Source organism: Motacilla alba, chromosome 9 (genome assembly GCF_015832195.1).
Source record: "Motacilla alba alba isolate MOTALB_02 chromosome 9, Motacilla_alba_V1.0_pri, whole genome shotgun sequence".
Classification (NCBI taxonomy): Eukaryota; Metazoa; Chordata; class Aves; order Passeriformes; family Motacillidae; genus Motacilla; species Motacilla alba.
Window position 1 is genome coordinate 1,371,573 of NC_052024.1, and position 22,821 is coordinate 1,394,393.

Consider the following 22,821-nt stretch of genomic DNA (forward strand, 5'->3'; position numbering starts at 1 on the left):
CCGGCCCGGATTTACCGCTCCCCGCGGCTCCGCGGCCGCGCCCCCGGCTCCACAGCGAGCCCCCGCAGCCCGGCCCGCAAGGCGCCGGGGGCAGCGGGCTGGGCGCTGCCGCTCACCGGCGCTCAGGTGCGGCGGTGCCGGCCCGGGCGGGGCGGGCGCGGAGCCGGCGCGGGGATGCCGGCGCCCGGCGCCGCTGCCGCCTGCGGGAACGGCCGGGACGAGGCCGAGCGGTGCCTGGGCCCCGCGGGGCGGCTGGCGGCCGCCGTGTGCCTGGGCGCCGTGGGCAGCCTGGGCTTCTGCAGCAACCTGCTGGTGCTGCTGCTCTTCTGGCGCTTCCCGGCGCTGCGCTCCCCCATCAACCTGCTGCTGCTCAACATCGCGCTCAGCGACCTGCTGGGCTGCGCCCTGGGCACCCCGCTCGGGCTGGCCGCGGGCGCCGCCGCTCCGGGGGCCGCCTGCGCCTGGCACGGCTTCGCCACCGCCCTCTGCGGTGAGTGGGAACGGGGCTGCGGGGCACGGCTCTGCCCGCCGGGAGGGACGGGACGGGACAGCGCCGGCAGCTCCGGGAGGGGACGGGACAGCCCCGGCAGCTCCGGGAGGGGACAGCCCCGGCAGCTCCGGGACGGGACGGGACAGCCCCGGCAGCTCCGGGACGGGACGGGACAGCCCCGGCAGCTCCGGGAGGGGACGGGACAGCGCCGGCAGCTCCGGGAGGGAATGGGACAGCCCCAGCAGCTCCGGGAGGGAATGGGACAGCCCCGGCAGCTCCGGGAGGGAATGGACAGCGCCGGCAGCTCTGGGGAAAGAATAGGATAGCCCCGGCAGCTCTGGGGAGAGAATAGGATAGCCCCGGCAGCTCTGGGGAGAGAACGGGATAGCCCCGGCAGCTCCGGGAGGGGATGGGACAGCGCCGGCAGCTCCGGGGAGAGAACGGGACAGTCTCGGCAGCTCCGGGGGGACAGGGGAGGGCAGCGCCAGCCCGCAGCGGGTGCAGCCGCAGGTGCGGTGGGTTCGTGTCCGGGGGAGCGATGGAGCTCGGGCTGCGCCTGGGGAGGGGACACCGGGCACGCCAGGAGCACAGGGCTGGGGGGAAACTTTCCCAGCTTTGGTGGCTGTTCTGCTGGGAAAAGCCCAGGCAGCGCTCGGTGTGAGTCCTCATTCAGGCTCCACTGCGTGTTTCTAGCGGCTGAGGAAGAGCTCTACACACTTTAAAGGATGAAAACGGGAATAGGATCAGCCTCGTTTAGGTTATAAAAGACCTTTAAGCTCACCGAGTTCAATTACTGCCGCAGCACTGCCAGCCCCCCCAGTAACCCTGTCCCTGAGTGCCCCGTCTCAGCGCGGGCAGCCCTGAGCCCCCACAGCCGCGGTTTTTTGGAAATCTGGTGGCTTCCAGCCCTGCCCCCAGATCCCACTGGGCAGGACAGGCCGGCAGAAAAGAGCAGCCCTGGGCATCTTTAGCCAGCCCTGTCCTCAGCTGCCAGCCAGGCACGCAGAGGGAGAGCTCTGCACAGCACAGGGGGGCTGTGGGGCCAGCAGGTACAATGTCTATCATGTTATACAGAACAACAGCTTGTGGTTTCAGGCTTCCCAGTGCTGACAACCTCTTCTAGCCTGCTGTACCACTGCAGACACTGGCACACATCAGTGGGGCTCTCCCCCAGCCAGCATTCACATGGAGCAGAGGCTTTACCAGCAGAGCATCCCTCTGCCTGTCAGAACAGACCTGAACCCCCCCAGGAACACAGCTTAGCCTGGCATCCAGGCTTCCCACAGCCACTTAGGAGACACTGACACTGCTTATGCACACTCTAAAGAGATATTTGCAGCAGCTGTTTGCTGCCATCTCTTTCCCTTATGAAGTTACACAGGGTAAAAAGCCAAATTTGTGCATGTAAAACCTTGACTTGGCAAGGAAAGTTTAGCAGGAGTGTCAGCATCCAGCAACATCCCCTTGTACCTGCCAGCATCGCTTCCACAATGCAGCCCGGGAGGTGTGCATGGAGGGAAATTGAAAACTCTTATATCAGCTTTAGAAATTACCTCCCCTCCAGCATTTCTGCATGCTAAAGAAAAAGAAGCCTTTGATTTGCTGCTGGTGGTTTTATTGCCCCCTTGGTGTCTGCTGGCAGTACCCCAGTTGCAGGAGACCCATCACTGTCTCTGCAAAGGCTCACGAGCTGCCTGCTCCCCGAGGGGGGCACTTGCTGGCACAGCGGGTTTAATCTACAGCTCTTCCTTATGCACAGCATGAAATCCTTATCAAACCCTGTGGGGCTGCACTTCCCCAAGAAGGCTACACTTCAGAGCTGGCAGAGGAGCACCAGCTCAGCTCCACACTTTGTGCAAGCCTAGATATTAATCTTGAATTTTATAGGTGCAGCAAGAACCAAATGTGATGGAGAAGGCAGGATTTTGCTGCAGGTCACACACACACACACTCACACACACACACACGTATCCATTCAGACAGGTGTGCTTAATTATTGATGAGCATTTATAACTGACAGGCTTTGGCTGGACACGTGTTTAAACACCCCCAGCTCTTGGTCAGTGGGGTCAGGCTCTCGGCACCTCTCGCCCTTAGGGGAACACCTCCAGTCCCAGTCCTTGCCCACCTTGTTTCCAAAGCCAGTGCCATCAGTCTCATCCATAGCTTGAAATATTTTTTTGGGAGGCAGAGCAAAGCCCTCACTCATTCATTTTTTGCTGACACAAGGGTCTGGTTTGAAACAGGCATCATCTCTCTCATCTCCCTGGCTGTGCTCTCGTACGAGCGTTGCTGCACCATGACGAGGACAGCAGAGCCTGACACCACCAACTACAGGAAAGCATGGACAGGCATCATCCTGTCCTGGACATACTCCCTGCTCTGGACTGTTCCCCCACTTCTTGGCTGGAGCAGCTATGGGCCAGAAGGAGCAGGGATAACCTGCTCTGTGAACTGGCATTCCAAGGATGCCAACAACACATCCTACATCATCTGTCTTTTCATCTTTTGCCTCGTAATCCCGTTTGCCATCATTGTCTATTCCTATGGCAAGCTGCTCTGTGCTGTCAGACAGGTAAGTTGATTCCTCAGCTGCCTTTTGACTCTGACCCCAAACCAGGCAGAAGCCCATGATCCCCATTTTCCACCTTTAGAACTCCTCTGCTGTCAGACGTGCTGCCACCCCTGGAAATGCCTCTCCTGTGGCTGTGCTGCTGACAGGCTCCAGCCTACCAGGGCTTTGAAAGTCGTACTCAGGTGTGCACAGCTGGAGGAGATGCCTTGGAGGGGCTACCTTGAACAGAGGCTAGACAAGAGAATAAAGTGGGTGTTTATTGAAGGCCTTCAACAGCCACACCCTGGGCAGTCAGAAGCCTCCCAGAGGCTACACCCAAGCTGGACAATGGGCACCAGTTTTCCAGACAGTTATAAGTTTGGTCCATTTACATTCCAGGGGTTAATTCTCCAGTTACAGCTTCACTAATGAAGTCATTTATTCCCAGTTTGCTGCCCCCAGTTCACTTTTGTTTGTTCTTTTTGTTGCCTGAGGCTGCAGGGTGTCCTTGGATCCCAGCCCAGAGGGATTGCTTTGTGTGACCAAAATGTGAAGACAGTAACTCACACTCTGTATGGAGCTTGGAGTTAGGCACTAATGCAGTACAGGATCTGAAAAATATAAAAGCTAAAATCCTAAGGCATCCAAGGTCCCTATGACAGCAATACAGATGAGGGAAGGTTGCCAGAGCACTCTAGATACTTCAAATTACCCCTAATTAAAACTAGGAAAGATTTACCTACCTTGATGAGATTGGTCCCAGGATTTAAATCTGCAGGAATGCTGTGGAGAGAGGAGAGCATTATCAGCAGGTCCAGCAGCTGATGGTCAGTGGAGAGTGTGGGAGCAGTGATTTCTGAAGATCAGTGCTTCTCTTCTGAGAGCAGGAAAGTGAACCCTGCAAAAAAAGGCTGCTAAGAAAATAGTCACATATAACAAAGCTCCTGGTGGGATGAGGCAGAGCAGGCAGATGGAACTTAATAAATATGAACTGCAAGACAGACCCTGACATGAGGCAGAAAACCCTGGCCACAAAGCAAAGCCAGTCCATAAATGACCATCGTTGAGTCTTAACTTCTTTCTGCCAGGGTCAGGAGATGTGTGAGATGGAATGTCTTGTTGGGACTCAGATGTTTATTAGTTCTTATCTATGTTCCAGTCTCACAAACTGTGAGTTCTATAGCACTCTAACAAACTAAAAATGGAGCCCTATCTCTCTCTCTACAAGGCCTTTTAAGAATAAACTGACCAATTAAGAAATGACACCTAAATTATTTTTACTTTTAATCCAATATCCAACCACCTGTGCCTGCAATGTGGATTTTTTTATCCAATTACACAAAACCACCCAAACCCATGAAATAGAAGGTGAAGAAAAAGGAGCAGCCTCTGCCCTAAAACCTCTACCTTGCCTTATATTTATTGCTATATTCTAAACCCTTACATTTTAAGTTTTCCACCCTGTGATATCACACACTTCTACTCAAACTCCACACCCACAATCCCAGTGCTGTCATTCCATTTTGGAAGCCTTCTCCAGGCCTCAGGTCAATGCAGTGTTCTCCTGGGGGTCAGTGCCTGTCAGCACAGAAAGGCTGAAATTCTCAGCAGCCAGGGTTCCAGCAGACCATGAGCTTTTTTGCCAAGATAAGGATCAGTAGCTCTAAATCTTGCTACCCCAGTGGAACATTTGGTACCAACCACCATCAGGGCAGCACTGTCAGGCAGCTGGAAGTGCCAGTGCAGAGGTTTTTCCTGCTGTGTGAAGAAATCTGCCTTTAGCCACGAGTGATGGACCAGCACTGGCTGCTCGTGGCACGGGGATGCTGGGAGAGACTGGAGAGCATGGCAGCCCCCCTTGGGGACCAGTCTGGGGACAGGCAAGGACTCTCCCAGCACAAAGGGATCATTCACCCCCTAAAACCCTCCACCCTGCGTTCCTGCACCCTGGGAGCCGCCCCAGGCTGGCTCCAGCTCCATCAGTGTTCCCAGGCCTGGCTTGGGCTCACCTCATGCAGTGAGCACCTGAACGATAGGAGGGAATAAGATAAAGATCATTCTGTGAGCCATTTGCAGATGTAAACATTTAATTTAAGCTTATTATTGCTCAGGGGCTTTGGGCAGAAGGAAATTAAACCTGTGGAGATGTTTAAATTAATCCTCATACACCCCCAGCCTGTTGTTACAAACACCTTTAATTCCCCACGAAAGCCAGCTCAGTCCTCTCTGGCCACCTTGTGCTGGGAGCAGCTGCTTCTCCTGCACCACCATGGACCAGTCTCCTGAGCACAGGCAAGGGCTGGATTTCACAGGACTTCAGTGTTTTTCCATCCTTTAAGGCTAAAAATACTGTTTTAGAGGTGCTGCCTGTTGCAAGGGATTCACAGCAGCTGGGGCTGGAGCAGGTCCTGCCTGCAAGAGACTCTTCCTCTCCAAAGTTCCTCCAAGGGCAAGAAACAGCAAGCAAACCCGCCTTGCTGTGAAGGTTGTGCTGTCTGAAGTGTCAGAGTGATCCCCAGAGCTGGGACAAGCTCTGCTGCCTCTGCCCTCTCCAGGGCCAGCCTCTGCTTGTGCTGCAGCTGCCCCTGTGCAGCAGCACTGCAGGGGGAGTTGGTGCAGTAAATACTCTTCCCACTGATGCTGCCATCACATGAAATGCTGCATTTGGGCCCAGGAGAGTTGCCTGTCCTCAGGACAGCTGTGGACGTGGAGCAGGGTGAGTGAGAGCAGCAGAGCCCTCGGTGACTGCAGTGAGCAATGGGATCCCTGCAGAGAAGGGAACTGCTCCACCAGGGACCACAGTGGCCTGGAGGAGGGACAGGGTGGTGGCAGGGGCTGTCACCCTCCCTGTCAGATGGGTGACAGCTCTAAAGGTCAGGAGCTGTCTTTCCTGTGCTCCCTGGTCATGCAGAAACCCCAAAACAAGGGAAAATAATTTGAAAATTGCTCAGTCTGGATCAAAATGATCCTTTCAGGAAGGGGGATTTTCCACAAAGAGGAAAAGTCAGAACTGGGTGGTCCTGTGGATGCACCTGGGCTCGTTTGGGAAGCCAGGAGGGAGGGGAGGTGCCGGGGCAGAAGCTCCAGAGCCTCTCTGCTGCCTCCCATGCCCAGTGCCATGCCTGCTCCTGACCCAGGCTGCTCCCAGCTGCTTGTGCTGCTGCCCAGGATCCCCCAGGGCAGCGAGGTGCAGAAGCAGCAAAATCCCTGGTGTGTGAGAGAAAGAGAGAGGAAAAAAAAAATGAACAAAAATAAGCTTCACATGCCAGCTTAATATTTAAGGAACTGAACAACAGATGTTTGTGCTTTTAGTGGATCCTAAATTATAGGCAACACCGTGTAAGCCTTTAATGGTGCTTTCAGCTCCTGCCGTGGATATCTGCCTGTAAGTGAGATTATCTGCACCACTTGCAGGAGTAAAACTGTGCTGGGAGATCAGGGTGTTTGGTTTCAGCCAGGCATGAAAAATTGTATCCTTTCGCTTGACATTTGTATTTTCATGCTCTGATTTCTGACCTGATTGTCACCACGGGAGATTTGCAGGGATGCCTGAACTCTGGGAAATCAGTCCAGGCTCCCATTCCCACTGTATTGCTTCAAGGTCACAGCTTCCTTAAGTTTAAAGAGAATTTTCACCACTAAGAGCAGATCTGCTTTTCCTCCCATGTCTTGTTTGAGGCTGGCAGGGAATGGCCAGAGGGAAGGGCTTGCTCTGAGCAGTTTAAAGTGAATACCACAGGAGCTGGGATCTGTGCGCTGCCAACAATGAATCTGAATTCTGAAAACAACCATTAGAAAATGAGGGCTATCTAGGTTTCTAATCACACTGAGCCTTAGTCTTCATTATCTCATTTCTGAGAAGTCTCTTTGCTTTGACCAGGTTTCACAGCTCTCCTGGGAAGGACTGTGCAGGGCCCAGGCAGAAGCCAAAAGAAGGCTGCAGCTTTCCTGGGGAAGCCAGGGCACAGTGCTGGGTGAGGGGGCTCCTCTCTGCTTCCTTGGCTTCAGCACAGTGCCCCAGGCATGGCAGGAGGTGGCTGTGCCCCCCATGCCCAGTCCCATTCCTGAAAGGCAGGAATCTGCCCGCTGGCTTTGCTGCAGGGAGCAATCTGCAGAGAGCAGGGATGCTTTAGGATGGCCTGGGTTTTGTCAGCAGGGCCTGGAGAGCGTGTTGCTGCTCCAGAGGAGCTCACAGCGCCGTGCTCCCTGCCCCAGCAGAGGAGCTGCATCCCTCAGCTCAGATCGCTGCAGGAGGGTGACAGAACCCATCAAGGTTTGGAAACGACAGAAGTGAAGCAGAGCCTGGCAGGCCAGGCAGAGCAAGCTGTGAGGAGCAGAACAGCAAATCTGCCCCTTGCTCTGCAGAGCCCAGAGCCCTTGGAGGGCCTGGCAGCCAGAGCAGGGGCAGAGGCTGTCGGGGTAACCTGTTCCAGTGCTGCTTGCAGCAGGGCAAACCCTCTGGGACAGGCAGGTGTGGGCAGGGAGGCTGGATTCATCCTCACCCAAAGCCTCCTGCTGCTGTCAGAAGCTTGGTCGTGTCTGTAACTTCTGCAAACCCCCCAGGCAGCAGAAACAGTGCACAGGGACCCTCAAAGACAGCTTTGGCAATGCAAACAACCAAGGGGCTGCCAAGAAACAGTAGCTTAGAATTTCTTCTAGTGGCAGGACTTGATGGCCAGCACTGGGCTCACCCCGAGCTCAGGTGAAGGAAGAAGAAGGAAGAAGAAGGAAGGGCTCTCCCTGGCCCTTCCTGTGTTCCAGCACTTTGCACAGCCCCAGCAGTGGTGTGCAAAGATGCCCAGTAAGGACCTGTCCACTGGCAATGAAGAGAGAGACATGGGGACTCAGGGTGATGGTCAAAAAATCCGAATTTATTGTGAAGTACAACTGCTTATATACCATTTTAGGGAGGCTAGTAATGTTTTGCTACAATGACTGGGTTAAAAATCACATTAACAAACGTAGGCATTTTAAACATCTCTTGCTTGCAGAAGTCTGATGTAATTTTCTTTTGCCAGTAAACCAGTCTGATGGAATCTTCTTGCAATCTTGTTTAAACCTCAAAGTTCTGTTTGCTCTTGCCAAGGCATCCTGCTATCAAATCTCTTGTGCTAACCAGGACCAAAGTGCATCCTCTGTCTTGTGTGCCCCATAGCTGTCTGGGCAAACCCCCTGGTCAAACACGACCAGCACCCCAGAGTGCAGCTGGAAACAGCCAGCTCACTGAGAGCAGCACACAGGCAGAATCCATGAATCCTGCAGCAGACAGCCGTTCTGCTCCAGCTTTGGAACAGCATGTGCAACCTTAAAAATGCTCGCTGGCAACAGATAAATCATTTTGTGAGCACAGGGGTTAGACAGTCATTAGTCAGAGTCATTGACAAGGCTGGCTGAGTCCTCTCACATGACTTGTCACAATGCAAATACAATTGATCCCAGCTTTTGTGTCACTGTATTACACTGTGGCTGGGGATTTTTCCCTTTAATTCACAGACAACCTACTCTTCTATTATCTCCTTGATGAATGAATCTGGAGGCCTGCCTTCAAATTATTCATCCAAGCAGATCAGTGCAAGGCTCAATATTCTGCTTTTCTGCACAGACTCCTGCCCTGGGTTGAGTCACATCAGGGTAAATCTAGCTCGAGCAGCAGTCACAGGCAGGGCAGGAAAAGCCAACACCTTGGCATGGTTTCCACCAGCCCTCTGCCCCCTTGGTCTCTCATGTGTTATGGAAAAGAAAAAAAAAGTGCAGCAAGGAGGCCTTTGATGTGTTCCATGTTCATTTCCTCATGTCAATTAGCAAGTGCAGCAGTTCCCAGTGCAGGAAACAGCTTCGTCCAGCATGGGTAGGAAAAACTGGGGGAGAACAGCTCTGTGTTCAGCAATTCCCTCCCTGGCAGGAAGGGGAAAGGGTGATTACACTGCTCCTTCAGCATTCCTCTGGACAGCCTGAATAGCCACCATGAGCTGAGGCTGAGCTGGGCCTCATGGGACAGTGTGAGACAGACACATTCCCAGAGGCAGGAATCATGACAGCTGAAGCACGGGAACACCGCAGCCACCAGGGAAGAGAAAATCAGTCTTGAGACAGCTGAGCCCAGAGAGCTGCAGAGGCCATGCGGGTCAGTGATGGAAGAGGGAAATCACCTCGGGCCACTCCACCCACACACAGGAAAAACAAGGAATTGGCTTTCCTGGCTGCAGGTCAGCCGGTTCCCGAGCTCGGTCCCAGTGAAATGCGGCGGGGATGTTTCTGCATTTCCCCTCTCGGACGGCAGCAGGAGCTCTGCCCATTCAGGATGCTCGTGGTTATCTCCGCTGCAGCCGCCCCTGCCCAGAGCTGCAGGAAGGACTCCTCCTTCCGTGGGCACAGATCTCATCCCTACGTGTGATGCCTTTGGGGCTACCTGAAAACGGGGGCCAGACAAAGTTAAGGGAATAAAAAGCAGTTCTATTTATTGAAGGGCCTTCAGATGCATTTTGGGCAGATGAAGCCCCCCAGGGACTACACCCAAAAATGGACCATGGCTCACGGGTTTTCACACTTTTATAAGTTTGGTCCATTTGCATATTGGGGTTCATCTTCCAATTACAGCTTCAGGTAATGAAGCCATGTACCCCAAGTTTGCTCCCCCCAACTCACTTTTGTTTCCATCTCTGGGGCCTGAGGCAGTGAGGTGTCCCTGATTCCCAGGCCTGGAGAGGAATTGTTGTGTCTGCCCAGAATGGTAAAGCAGCAGCTCACACTGTGTGTGGAGTTTAGAGTTAGACACTGAAGAACTGCAGGATTACAAATATATGAAAAATACACAGCCCCTAAAATCCTAAGGCATCACGTGGATACAAAGCACATGTGCAAGGAGGGCCAGAGCCCAGGTGCTGCCTCTGGAACAACGGGCGACACTTCCCCCCTTTGGGATACTGGGATTCCCTGGAGGATTTGCTCAACGAGGGGCACTGCCCGTCCAGAGAGCTGGAGGGGAGATAACCTCGTGCTGGGTGTGCCACAGCATCATTTGTCCCACAGCACTCACCCACCTGATGAGCACATTGAGGATTTTTCTAGTTGAAAACAAGGCAGCTGTGATTTTTTCTTTTTCTCCTGCAGTGCCAATATTTTTCTGCAGGTGCTTCCAAACCTCGGAAGGGTCGAGCACAGGCAGGGAGGGAGGCAGAGCCTGGCAGGGACAGCAGGAGCAGCCATGCCCTGCAGGCTGAGCTCCACTGCCCTCCGCCCCTGGCTCTCCCTGGTGCTCCATGTGTGTCCCAGATGACAAAAACTGAGAACTCCACCCTCAGTGAGAAGAACACACTCTCACCACAGTCATTACTGATTAAAGAATCCGTGCAAGGTGCAGAAGGAGGGGAACCAAACCAGTGAGAGCATCAGTGATGCTGAGGTGTTGTAATGACCATTCTCCCTGACAGATGGGCTGTGCAGATTCAGAACCCCAAAGGACATCCCTGCACAGGGAGCCCCCAAGCCTGGAAGCCCCTGGCTCTGTTACAGGGAACTCAGGGTGTCTGGGTTTGAACAGACAGGTGTCTGCTAAGGAGGGCAGGAGCCTCCCCTGAAATGGGAAATGTAATCCCCCTCCCTACAAATTATTATAATTTTGAAATTAAAGGACTTTCAGGCAAAGATATGGGAATAGGAATAACAGTTCTTTATTAGAAAAAAAAAAAGAAAATATAAAAATAAAAATGTTGTGATACAAAGCAACACTGACAGGGTCAGAGCATGCCCTGACCCCCTGTGGGTCAGGGTGGTGGCAGCAGTGCCATTCCATGGTGGCTCAGCCCTCCTGCAGTGCCAGCTGTGCTTCTGCTGGAGCAGGGATCCTGGACAAGGCTGGAGTTTTCCTCTGCAGCTCCAGGGCTGCTGGAGATGGGCCTGCTCTTCCTCTGGGAATGCAGGGAGAAGAAAGCTGCTCCTCTGGGAATGCAGGGGGCAAAGGCTGCTGTGCTGTTCCAGGCTCAGATTGGATCCAGGTAGGAATGCTTGGCTCCTGCCCTGGGTGCAGCATCTCCCATGGGATGATGGAATTTGATCAGCCATGCAGGGACACTCAGTGGCCATGGACAGCAGAGATCTCCTGGAGGGAGGGTTGGCTGTGGGAGAGAGAAAGAAAACTGCCCTGAACTGCAGAGAACTGCCCCAGCTCTGACAGATGGGGATAGAACACACCCCCAGCTACAAATTGCATTTTCCAGCCTCACATAGGGCCACAGGGAGCAGAATGAGGCCACACACAGAACCCAGCAGTGCTGCATGGCGCCCACACTTGGTGCTCAAGCTTTTGCAAACAACAACCAGGATGAATTATTTTAATATTCTGGCATTTGAAATTAACCATTAACCCCCTTCAGTGATTACAAGACCTCTCCTTACAGCCCTCTATGTCTATAACAGCAACTGAGGGACTGAATTGAAATTTAAATTTTGATTTTAAATCATGAGGTTCACCCTTGAGAGGACAGAGGTGGGTGTGAGAGGATGCTGTGAGCACCTCAGAGGGTATCTGAGCCAGAGAGCTCCTCCCTGGCACCCCACAAGGCCCTCACTGACTCCTCTAGCCAGGCCCTCTCAGAAATGAGAAAAATTACTGCTGCAGAGGTGAAAGACATCGGCACAGCAGATGGAAATGGATTTCTTCTCCCTCCTCTCACCTCCCCATAAGCTCTGGCAGAGGTCTGTGTTAATGCTGGAAACAGCAGCTGCCCGAGAGCCACCAGGAGTGGATGGTCCCTGCTCGGGCTGTGTGATCCCCTGCCAGCCTGAGACCACCTGCCCTTGCCTAGAGCCAGCTTTAAGTGCTTTTTGGCCAAATTTCCACAGCACCAATCTTGTTAATTCACTTACCACAAGAGATTTTCCACAGCCTTCCTTTACAGGAAAAGAAAAGATGATTTGCAGAGGCAAATCCTCCCCCAGCTCTCAGTGCTGGGCAGCACCAGGAGCACAGCCCCAGGGTCAGAAGTTTTGTTTGGACCCCCCAAACTGGTGGGTGTCCTCTTTGTATGAGCAGGCAAACTTGGGATGCTTTGGTGCAAACCCAGCTCATTAAGGCACATGAACACAGCCTGGGTGTAGGTTTGAAGCTGAGGCAGAAGCATCAGTGGGATTTGGAGCACGTTTTGTACACCATGAATGGTCACTTTTGTCATCTGGTTCCCTTTCACAGCACAGCCAAGTGGGATGGAGCTCTCCACAGCCTTCCAAAAGCAAGGAGATGCTCAGGGTAACCCAAACTGTGCCTCCGTAACTGAGGGAGACAAAGGTAAAACAGCACAGGAAAAAGGCAGGGGAAAGGAAATGTGTGACTAGAAAAATCAGTAACTTGTGTGGACTTGTCAAGCCTGAGTGATACAAATGTCCTGATGTGGCTGAGGATTCCTCTGCCTTTCCGCAGCCCTCAGAAGAGAGGGGGCCACCTCCCAGCTGTGCAGGTCACAGACATCTGCTCTTGAATCTCTGCTTGGGCACAGGGCAGGGCAGGGGAGCCCAGAAACCTCAGCAGGGAGAGCAGAGCCAAAGGGAGAGCAGAGCAAAAGCAGAGCAGAGCAAAAGCAGAGCAGAGCCAAAGGGAGAGCAGAGCAAAAGCAGAGCAGAGCCAAAGGGAGAGCAGAGCAAAAGCAGAGCAGAGCAAAAGCAGAGCAGAGCCAAAGGGAGAGCAGAGCAAAAGCAGAGCAGAGCAAAAGCAGAGCAGAGCAGAGCACCTCCTGAGTGCAGCCGAACTCCAGGCTCAGCTCCCCCAGCCCAACCCCTCTTCTGCAAAAGGAGGATGGAATTCTGGTTGAAAATATTCAGCAGCTGGAGGCAAAAGGAATTTCTTACAGATGTTTCATTCCTTCGTGTGCATAAGGTGTTCCATTATCCATAAAAATATCCTTAGTGCCAGGCAAGGAACCAAGAGTCAGGAATGCTGTGGTTGGGGTTGGAAGGAAGGCGCAAGGCTCTCCACAGACAGACTTGCTTCTCCTCCTGAGCAAGGATTCCCAGCCCTGAGAATAATTGTGGGGGGTTGCCCTTGACCCTAACACCCACTGGTTTAAATCAGTTTCCATCTCCACTCTGCCCCCAGCTCAGCTTTGCTGGGTGTGCAGCCAAGGCAGAGCAGGAAGCTCCTCTGCCCCTGCAGGAAAAGGTGCTGCATTTTCTGTGACTTCCAGAGGACTGATAAACCCTTTCCATTCCACATCTTTGACAAAACACCACCCCCACCTCACGTTCCCCCATTTCCCCCAAAACATGCAGCAATATTTATCTATAAATAAATCAGAGGGGCTTCTAATTGTCCTCTTCCACATAGGAAAAGCCTGGGCCACAACCAGGAGGGACAGGGCTTAGCTGGTGTTGCACAAAGGGCACTACAAAAGGTTTGTCTTTCACTCAGACAAAGGAATTTGGGTTTTGCCATCAAGGATGAAGCTTAGCCTGATGATATGTCAGTTTCCCAGAGCTGGTGCAGGCAATCAGCACGCTGGGGATCTGGGAGGCAGAAGCTCCCCAGTGACACACCAGCAGTGCAGCTGCTTTTTGCCTGGTGTCACTTTGGGTCTCCAGCTTTGCTCTTCCCCATCTGTCCCCGTGCTGTCCTGCAGACTGCTCTGCTGCCTCAAGGCTGTTCCAGCACTGTTTTGTGGGGTGAGAGCCCCAGGTCTGTCAGGAGCAGAGCTCTCCTCTCACAGAAAGCATTAGAACAGACACGGAACAGAGCTGGCACTGGCTTTCCCCACTCTCATCTGCATGGCAAGGCACGGAATGGATGGGACTTTGAGAAAGGCAGTGCTTCACTGTGAGTGCAGGTAAGGAGTTTCTCCCTTTTATGACTGTACTTAGAGGCTTTTAACATAATTCAAAGGCTTGAATCTTAGCAGGGATAGAAAAAACTTCCTTAAAAATAAAATCTAACTTGTTCTTGCAGCATTTCTGCATGGGAGTGTCAGCCATTTATTTATTCTCCAAGCAAAACTTTTTAAGATTAGTATTAGGACAGATCATGAGATATTGTTAAACCAGCACTGAATGGCTGCCCACTGCTTCAGAGCTTCAAAGAAATTCTCGATAATCATTGAATGGGTTGTGTTGGGTTTGAAGGGATCTCAAAGATCCTCTAATCCCAACCCCAAAGGGTTAAGGGTTTCCTCTGAAGCATCCAATTTAGCTACCTACATTTCTCCATTCTTAGAAGCCAGGTACGTGCTGATGGGCAGGGAGCACCAGGAGTTGTCACATCCTCCTCAGAAGAAACCAGAGTGCCCAGGCTGTGCAGTTCAATTCCACCTCCCCTGGGTCACAGCCTGGTTCCTCAGTCCCTGTTCAAACAACCCCAGCCATGGATTCTCCAGGGCAGAGTGTGTCTGATTTCAGAGCTCTTGGGCTCCTTCTGATGAGCAGGCAGCGAGGCCTGAGGGTGCTCAGCTGCAGCCACAGCCCAGGGCTGCCCGTGCTGCCCCTTCTGGCTCTGCTTTGCCCACAGGGCTCAGCTGGCACATTCAGGGCACCACATGCACACTTTGGTTGAGGTTTTTTTCCCTTTTATCTCCCTTATTCTGACGATTCAGTTCTCCAAGCTCTAAAGAGTAAGGTGGTTTCACAAAAAGGCAAGAGAAGACACAGTCAGGCACTCAGCTGAGATTCCCAGGTGACCCTGGGGATCCAGGAGTTCTTCACGGGGTGGGGTTCAATGGCTGAGCCCCCCAGGTGGCTCAGCTGTGCTCTCCAGGCCTGGATGTGGCTGAGCAATGTTTCCATTGCTGAAAACACAGATTTTGCTTTCCTGGTGAAGTGATGACTCTGTTCTTTCTGCACAGTGTCAGCAACACCGAGCAGGGATTTGCTGTGTCCACAGTGATCCCTGTTTAAAGCTGTCCTTATTGTTTGCTGCATTGGTCCCTCATCCACAGCCTTCTGTCTGTGACACCCCATGCCACTCCACACACGCTGTTTGTGAGCATTTCTGCTCCTGCCCTGGGAGGATGGCTGGGTACAACCCCAGTTATGGGTATGGCTGTGTACAATCCCAATTATGACCCAATTATGGTCAGTGAAATTTTTTTTAAAAGGCAAATCAATCACTTCTGCAGGCTGAATCACCACCCTGAGGTGCTTCTCTGCAGGAGAAAACACAAAGAAACTTAGCCAGTAAAAAATCAACAGCCATGGGAAGCAAGAGGAAAAAACCATTGTAAGAGCAAGGATGGGGCCAGGGCTTGCAGCTCCCCAGTCCTGCTAACTCAGTACACTGGGACACACATTCAGTGTAGAAGGCGTGCTACACAGGCAAAATGAATTTTAGGAAATAGAAAACATCGTTTTAGAAGGAGCAGAGACTCAATTTCCAGTGAAGAAAGTACGAGGGCTATAAAAGCACACTTTCCATGGCTGTGTTCTATATCAAAACCTACAGGAACAGCGAGATTTTAAAGACAAATTTCTTGCACAGCAGATTGAAGTTTAGATTTTTGAGCAAGCCAGAAGCAGGGGACAGTGCACAGCAGGTCAGGGCAGGCCAGGGCTCCCCTGTGCTGAACTCCTGCTGCTGCTGCTGAGCCAGGAGCAGCCGGGACTGAATCCCAACCTCCAGGGGCCAGCAGCCAAAGGCAAGCACGGACCAGACCTGTGCTCCCAGCTTCCCTGGAGGTCACTGACACTGCGGGAAATGGAAAGGTAGAAACTTCCACAGACACAGGAGGGTTTGATCTTCTTGGGAGAAGCTTGGATTGATGTAAAAACACGATACACAGACATTAGGCAGGAAAATCATAAACTTCTGTTTCTGTAGTTGTAAGCAAGAATATGGCTTAAGTAAGTAAAAAATTGTATTGATAAGATGTGAAGGGTTTATAATGTAGGGTGTGGTTTTATGGAATAAGCTAAGAGTTTAGATGTTATAATAGAAGCCTTCATGTGTATGTGTGATAATGGCTCGTTGGATAAAAGTGTCCACAGTGCAGCAAAATTAAGTAAAGGTGATAGGTTAGAAAAGCAAAATAAACCCTGTGGCAACTGTCCATTGATCCAAAGGTTCTAGATTGCCTTGTAATGAAGAACTTGTGGCTACTTTGAGCTATGGCTGACTGCTTGCTCCTCTAAAATCTCACAGCCTCTGAGCCTGATGTTTATCTGAGCAATAAATCGTTCTCAGCCCAACAATGGTCCCACCCCTTTAATTAATGCAGTGATAATAATAAAGACAAAATTAAACCAAAAGCCCACAGCACCATTCAGCAGCATCACTTTTACAGAGCTCTTTGCCCAGCTCCAGAGGGTGATCTGATGGCAGGCACAGCCCACAGCTACAGGATACAGCCAAGTCACCATCTGCTGATGGGGGGCAGCAACATTTCAAGGGTGATGGGTTTGATTTAGTTTTGAGGGAAGTTTTCTGCATGTGTGCCAGATATGAATATCTCAGGTTTCCTTGACTGACTAGGGGAGATTTGTAGTCAAAAGCAAAAAATGCTTCAAGGAGAGTTACAGGAGTGGGAGGGTATTCAAAATTTCTGGCCTCACAGGATGAACATAAGAATATCCTGCTGCTGGCAAGGAAATGGAAACCTTTCCTTGCTTACCCACGAAGCCATTCCCTGCCATCAGCAGTCTGAAAGCTGAAAGCTTTTCTCTTTTGTTTAGGAAAGGATAAAACACTTCAAACATGGAGAGAGCGATACCTGGTGGAGTTCCCTGAGCAGGGAGCAGTGCCCAGCTGGAACAGGCAGCAGCAGCAGTGCCCCAGGGGCTCTGAGCTGAAGCAGTGGCCCAAAGCAGCTGCTCCTCCCTGTGCAGAAGGGTCTGCAAATGTGCAGAGCACTGCTCAGCTCCCTGGGACCCAGCCCTGCTCGGGGCTATTCAAGGGAATTCCTCCAGAGCCCTCCTCCCATGCCCAGCCTCACACCAGCCTGACTTCCAACTGGAAGACATCAGTAACACATTTGCCCTCTCTGGCCTTACCAGGAGGAAGAGGTGGTTGGGTTTCCTTTTCTGGAATTGATGGAAATCAATAGAATCAAACAGAGCTTTTGGTTTTCTCTGAGGTGCTCCACAGGTCCACCCTGAGGTGCTCCATCACCCACCACCTCCCAGGTGTCTCCTGGCACGGGGGTGGACAGGAGGCCTCAGGGAGGCACAAAGGAGCTGGGATTTGTGTGGGGATGCAGAGCCCTGGCAGCTGGTGCTGGTGCCTTCCAGTGCCTCTCGTCAGGAGCCTCAAAGACCAAGCACACATGGTGCAAAATGCAGCCCCTCTCTGCTCTCCAGCCTTGCTCCAGCCCAGTCCAGCTGTCTGGACTTCATCACACAGCCTGAGTGAAGTCTGATAGCGAGGTGTGGCAGACTCTCAAAAAATCCACACCCAGGGAATGTGCAGTGCAAAATTCTTATCAGCTCCACGAGATACAATGGAAGAAGATAAATGTGAGCTTTCTGTCTGAGATGGCTGTGAATAAATCTGAGCTACTGATGCCTGTGGGTGGCTCTGATTGAAACATTCACTTCTTGCTAATGGAAATATTTTGATTAACAACTTTATTTGCCTAGTGGCAAATACCACTTTTTTTCCTTTTAAATCACAGACAAGTGTCACAAAAGATTTCATTTGCACATTAACAAGATATTTATAAAGTACTTGGTATTTGAGTTCCCTCAGCAGGCAATTACAGATATGTTCTATTTTTTGAACAGCTTTGGTTAGGTTTTTTAATTAGTCTCAAGGTGACTTCCGACACTCAAATACATCCCCACGGATTCCCCATAAAACTGCTTGTAATAATTAGTTCCTGGTGCTCACTGCAGCACTTCTCAGCGCAGGCAGGACACAGCAGCCACTGAAAGGCCTGGTTTTCAAAACACACTGGCAGCCAGCAAAGCAGGCTGAGGCACAGGCCAGCAGCGCTTCGTGCAGTGGGATTTACTCTCAGCTGTGTGTGAGCCCAGAGCCCAGAGCCTGCTGTAAATCACTTAATTCAAGTGCTGCCTTTTGCCATGGGTCCAGGGAAGGGAGTTCTCTCAGCCCCCTGTCACCCACTGCCCCAGTGCCTGTGGGTACAGGCACAGCTCATCCTGGCTGGGGGATCTCTCCTGGCAGGACTGGGGCAGTGGCTCTGGGGGCTCTGGGAGCTGCTGCCCTCTGCTCACACCAGGGCACATTCCCCCTCCTTGCCTCCTGCCCAGGATACTCCCATTAGAAGCTGGGGTTTGCAGTAAGCTGGAGGAGGCTGTTGTAAATGCAGAGCACTTTTGCTGGTCCTGCTGATGCCTTAGGATTTTAGCTTGTGTATTTTTCATATATTTGTAATCCTGCAGTTCTTCAGTGTCTAACTCTGAACTCCACACACAGTGTGAGCTGCTGCTTTCCCATTTTGGGCAGACACAACAATTCCTCTCCAGGCCTGAGAATCAGGGACACCTCACTGCCTCAGGCCCCCAGAGATGGAAACAAAAGTGAGTTGTGGGGAGCAAACTTGGGGTACATGGCTTCATTACCTGAAGCTGTACTTGGAAGATTAACCTCCAATATTCAAATGGACCAAATTTATAAAAGTGTGAAACCCCTGACCTGTGGTCCATTTTTGGGTGTAGCCCCTGGGGGGCTTCATCTGCCTGAAATGTACCTGAAGGCCCTTCAATAAATATAAATGCTTTTTATTCCCCTAATTTTGTCTGGCCTCTGGTTTTAGGTAGCCCCAGAAGGTGTCACAGCCCCAGCTGTCAGGGACACACTCAGCACTCACCACCCCAGCCCTGCCCAGCTCCTCGGCAGCCAGAACTGTTCAGGTGACATTGCCAGCCCTGCCCTTAGTGCAGCCACCCCAGGAGCTCCCAGCTGTGGGAAATAGTAAAAGCAAGATTTTGAGAAAGCTGGGAAAGAAAATCTTAGAAGGAAAAAGAGCAGAGAAACTTGGAATCAGCTGCAGCTGCAAAGTCTGGACGTAGAAAATGTTACAATGGTACAGCAAGCAAGGACATGAAACAAGAGCTTGTGTCTTAGGCTTTGCTAAGATGGACCTTAAGACTGCAGGAAAATGTGCTTAGCAAGATGGTAGAAGGTTTTAAACTTAATAATGGTGTACTGTATATTGTGAATAGAAAGAAGACAAGCAAACATTGTGTGAAGCAGGTGTGCATGTGCTTTTAGTAATTAGCTAAAACAACTGTCTGTAAGCTTTAGCAACGTGCCATTGGCTAGAAAGTTTTTAAGATGCTCTGTAACAATGACATCTTTGGCTGCTGCTGGCTGTACCTGAGCTTTGCCATCTTCCCACTGTCTCAACCGTGTCATGAGGCTGATGCTGCAACAAAGCTCAAGGCAGGTGCCCCAGCAGCGCTGTCCTGTTGGTGACATAACCAACCAACACCCCGGGCACCCTCCCTGTCCCCAGTGGCAGCAGGGCTGATCCCCCCTGTGCTCTGTCCCCCAGGTGAGCAGCATGCCCCGGGGGCCGGGCCGGGGCCGGGAGCAGCGCGTGCTGCTGATGGTGATGGTGATGGTGCTGTGCTTCCTCCTCTGCTGGCTGCCCTATGCTGCTGTGGCACTCCTGGCCACCTTTGGGCAGCCTGGGCTCATCACCCCTGCAGCCAGCATCATCCCAGCCATCCTGGCCAAGAGCAGCACTGTCTACAACCCCATCATCTACGTGTTCATGAACAAACAGGTCAGTGAAATGCTCTCCTTCCTTCATCCATCTGGAATCCATCTGTGCAAGGAGTGACAAAATAGTGTGGGGAGATAAAGAGAGCATCAGTGACAGCACTCAGATCCATGAGAGGGAAGCTCTGAAAAAGGGCTCCAAGCAGCAAATCTATTCAACAAATCTGTGCTTTTGGCAGTTGGACAAACAGCTCCCCACATGTGCAAATAGGAAATGATAGGTCCTTCCTTTCCACTGCCCAATTCAGCAAAAAGAGAAGAAATCCATGTTCTGGCAAGAGTGAAAGCACCAGAAGTTGTCTGAGGTGACTCAGATACGTGAAGTCTTGTGAGGACGTGAGCCCTTGCTGCCCCACACCCAGCCCTGGCACAGCACATTGCCCACAGCAACTCCTCCTCACAACAGCAGCTCTCTGATAAGTCCCTGATTTACTCTTTTAACCCCCCTCAAATCCTTCAGTCACTCTTTGCTCCTGCTCTCCCCTCCTCAGAGCTGGTGAGGATCTGCCAGAAGGCAGTGCCAGAGGAGCTGGAGCAGGCAGGAGCTGGGCTAGCCCCAGGCACAGGGACAGAGAATAAAAGTGAAGATGAGCAGAGATCTACAGAGAAAAACAGAGAGCATCAGAGCTCCTCCAGTCCCTCAGCCAGGTCCAGCTCCACCGGCCCATGAGCTCAGGCACATTCCACTGATCTTTGCATTGCTGGGATTACAGCAGGTGGATCATTTGCTTCTGAGTCCAGCAAGTCCTCCACTTGAAATGATTTTTGGAAGGTGTTAGGAAGCACAGCTCACTCTCTCCTGGATACAAATGATGATGGTAAAAGATTGATTTAAGTCTGGCTTTAATTAGCTGTGGGTGTTTTCCTCGGACATGAGAAATTGCCAGGGAGTGAAAGTTTCCATGACACCATCCATCATCTGCTCAGCATCCATCATCTCCTCAGCATCCATCAGCTCCTCTCAGTGCCACAGACAGCCCACGGGGTGCAGTCCCTTCTCTGCAGAATTCCCTGACATCTTCCCTGGGATAGGAGCCCTTCTTTCCCTTCTCCTCTCTAATTTAGCTTTTGAATAAACTCTCTGATGAAACCTCCTGCAATGTTGGAGAGCTGTAGCCATCCCCTGCCAGGGAAAAGCCCAACACACAAAGGGTAACTCTGCCTCACTCCAAACACACCCAGCCCTGCTCACATCCAGAGAGGCAGTTCAGAAACCCCGGGCTGATCTGAGGGTGTGCATGGCTGGAAAGAGCACTCCAAAACAACACAGACTGTGCAGAGGAGTTTTCTACAGACAATTCTAAATGAATCTTTTTACGAAATAGCTTGCTGACAATAGCAGCTAGACACAAATTAAACTGGGTTTATCCATGTCAGACTCCTGAAGTTCACCATGAACTTTTACTCCTCTTGCTCCATACACACTTAATTTTGTTTGGGGAGGGGTTTTTGTGGTGGTTTTGGGATTTTTCTTCAATTCCACTTGGTTTCCATTGCTCAGTTGGTATTTTAGCAGCAATCAGTGCTCAGGGTTCTATACTCAGTGCAGAATGAGAAGCCAACAGTCTGGGTTTTCCTGCACTCAGGAGAGAACCTCGGGCCAGAAGATGCTGCAGCCACCCAGAAGTGCCAGGCAAGGGAAAGCAGGAGGTGTTGGTCACCCAGAAAACCACATTCAACACCAACAGCATTCCTGAGGCTGTGGAAATCTGTAGGAGATGCCTTGACAGCTCACACAGCTGACACTGCCCTCTAATTCTGGGCTATTCCTAAAACAATTCTGTGTCCAGGCTCCCCCCCTGCTCTGGTAAATGCTCAGAAACCTCTGATCTGGCTGGATAAAATCTGAGAACGGGCCAGATAAAATAACATTCACATGAAGGAGATGCATCCAGGCAAGGGCCAGGTGAAGGTTAAACAGGTGGAGGAGACTCTCCAGTGTAACAGCAATTCACTGGGGACTGAACAGCTGCAGAAAGGTACCTGGGAAGAGCCGTGTGAGCTTGACCATGAGGCCAGGGGGCAAAGCAAAAACTAGAAAATAGACAGTACTGCCCATGAGTTTTGAAGCTGCTTAATATTTCCATGCTCAGTGGTGAGAAGCTGATGAAAAAAATCTGATTATTACAAAGAAAGTTTTTAATCCTGAGAAAATGCAGTTTCTCATGGAAAAAAGGAACCTCAGCTGATGCAAAAAATGTGTAAAACTTTAAAAAAGCCACTTTCCCCAGCAAGCAATGCTGCTGCTGAAAAACCAGCATGATTTTTCACTTGGCTGTTGATAACAAGAGTTGTCAGAGCTCGTTGCTAGCAGCTGTGTTGTACAAAGAATTACCAGCAATGTTGTTTTGGACACTTGAGTGTAGAGATCAGTTACCAGCCTTTGACCCTGCAGCTTTAGGGAGGCCACGCTCACAATCCACACCACCTAAAATACCTATTTTTTCAGCTACAGGCAGTTTCCTTGTCTTCATGCTTTGCACATTCCCTCTGCTCTCAGATACACAGAATGTTCTGCCATGCAACTGAAAAAATCCCTCCAGTTATGGAAATTGAACCAACCCCTCCTGAGAGCTTAAAGCAAGTTCTCATCTCTTCCCTGGTCAAACCCAAATCAAAGCAGCCAGCATCAATTTATTGGTAATTCAATTAATTCAATCCATGCCACACTTGGAGCAATGGGATGCACCCATACCCTGAGTGCAGCCAGCAGGAGTGACTGTCAGCTCCCCAAAACCCCTGTGCCACAGCTCAGTCAGGTGACAGATCCCACAGGCTGGAGAAGGTTTAATCCCTTCTATTCTCTGCATTTTCACCAAGTCAGTAATATTTGTGATCAATAAAAACACAGGACAGCTGTTAGAGCCCGTAACCTGTCCCAGAATTTTGTTCAAGGCTCTCTCCCCTCTGTACTGCTCAGCTCAAGGTCTCTTGGCACAAGGACATATGTGGCATTCACATTCTCTGAACAGAGAGAGACAGAATTCTCTCTCTCAGGATTTTTCCTGGAGAAGCACAGAGAGAAGAAGAGAAAACAATTCTTATCTGTATTCTCTGCTCCTGTTTTTGCACATGTGGAATGTGTTAGGGAGATTGTTTACCAGAGGGCATTTCTGCTGAGGT

The 22,821-nt window shown here is 51.3% G+C and overlaps 1 protein-coding gene across 1 annotated transcript in view; it reads left to right on the forward strand.

Moving 5' to 3' along the window:
- The first annotated feature begins 37 nt into the window (after nt 1–37).
- The window catches only part of LOC119704399 (pinopsin-like), a 34,762-nt gene continuing 11,978 nt past the window's right edge, over nt 38–22,821 (forward strand). Inside the window, exons 1-3 of the mRNA XM_038145602.1 lie at nt 38–490; nt 2,737–3,065; nt 19,469–19,702. Coding sequence (XP_038001530.1) covers nt 175–490; nt 2,737–3,065; nt 19,469–19,702 — 879 coding nt within the window. The 5' untranslated portion in view covers nt 38–174. The remainder of the gene's footprint in view (nt 491–2,736; nt 3,066–19,468; nt 19,703–22,821) is intronic.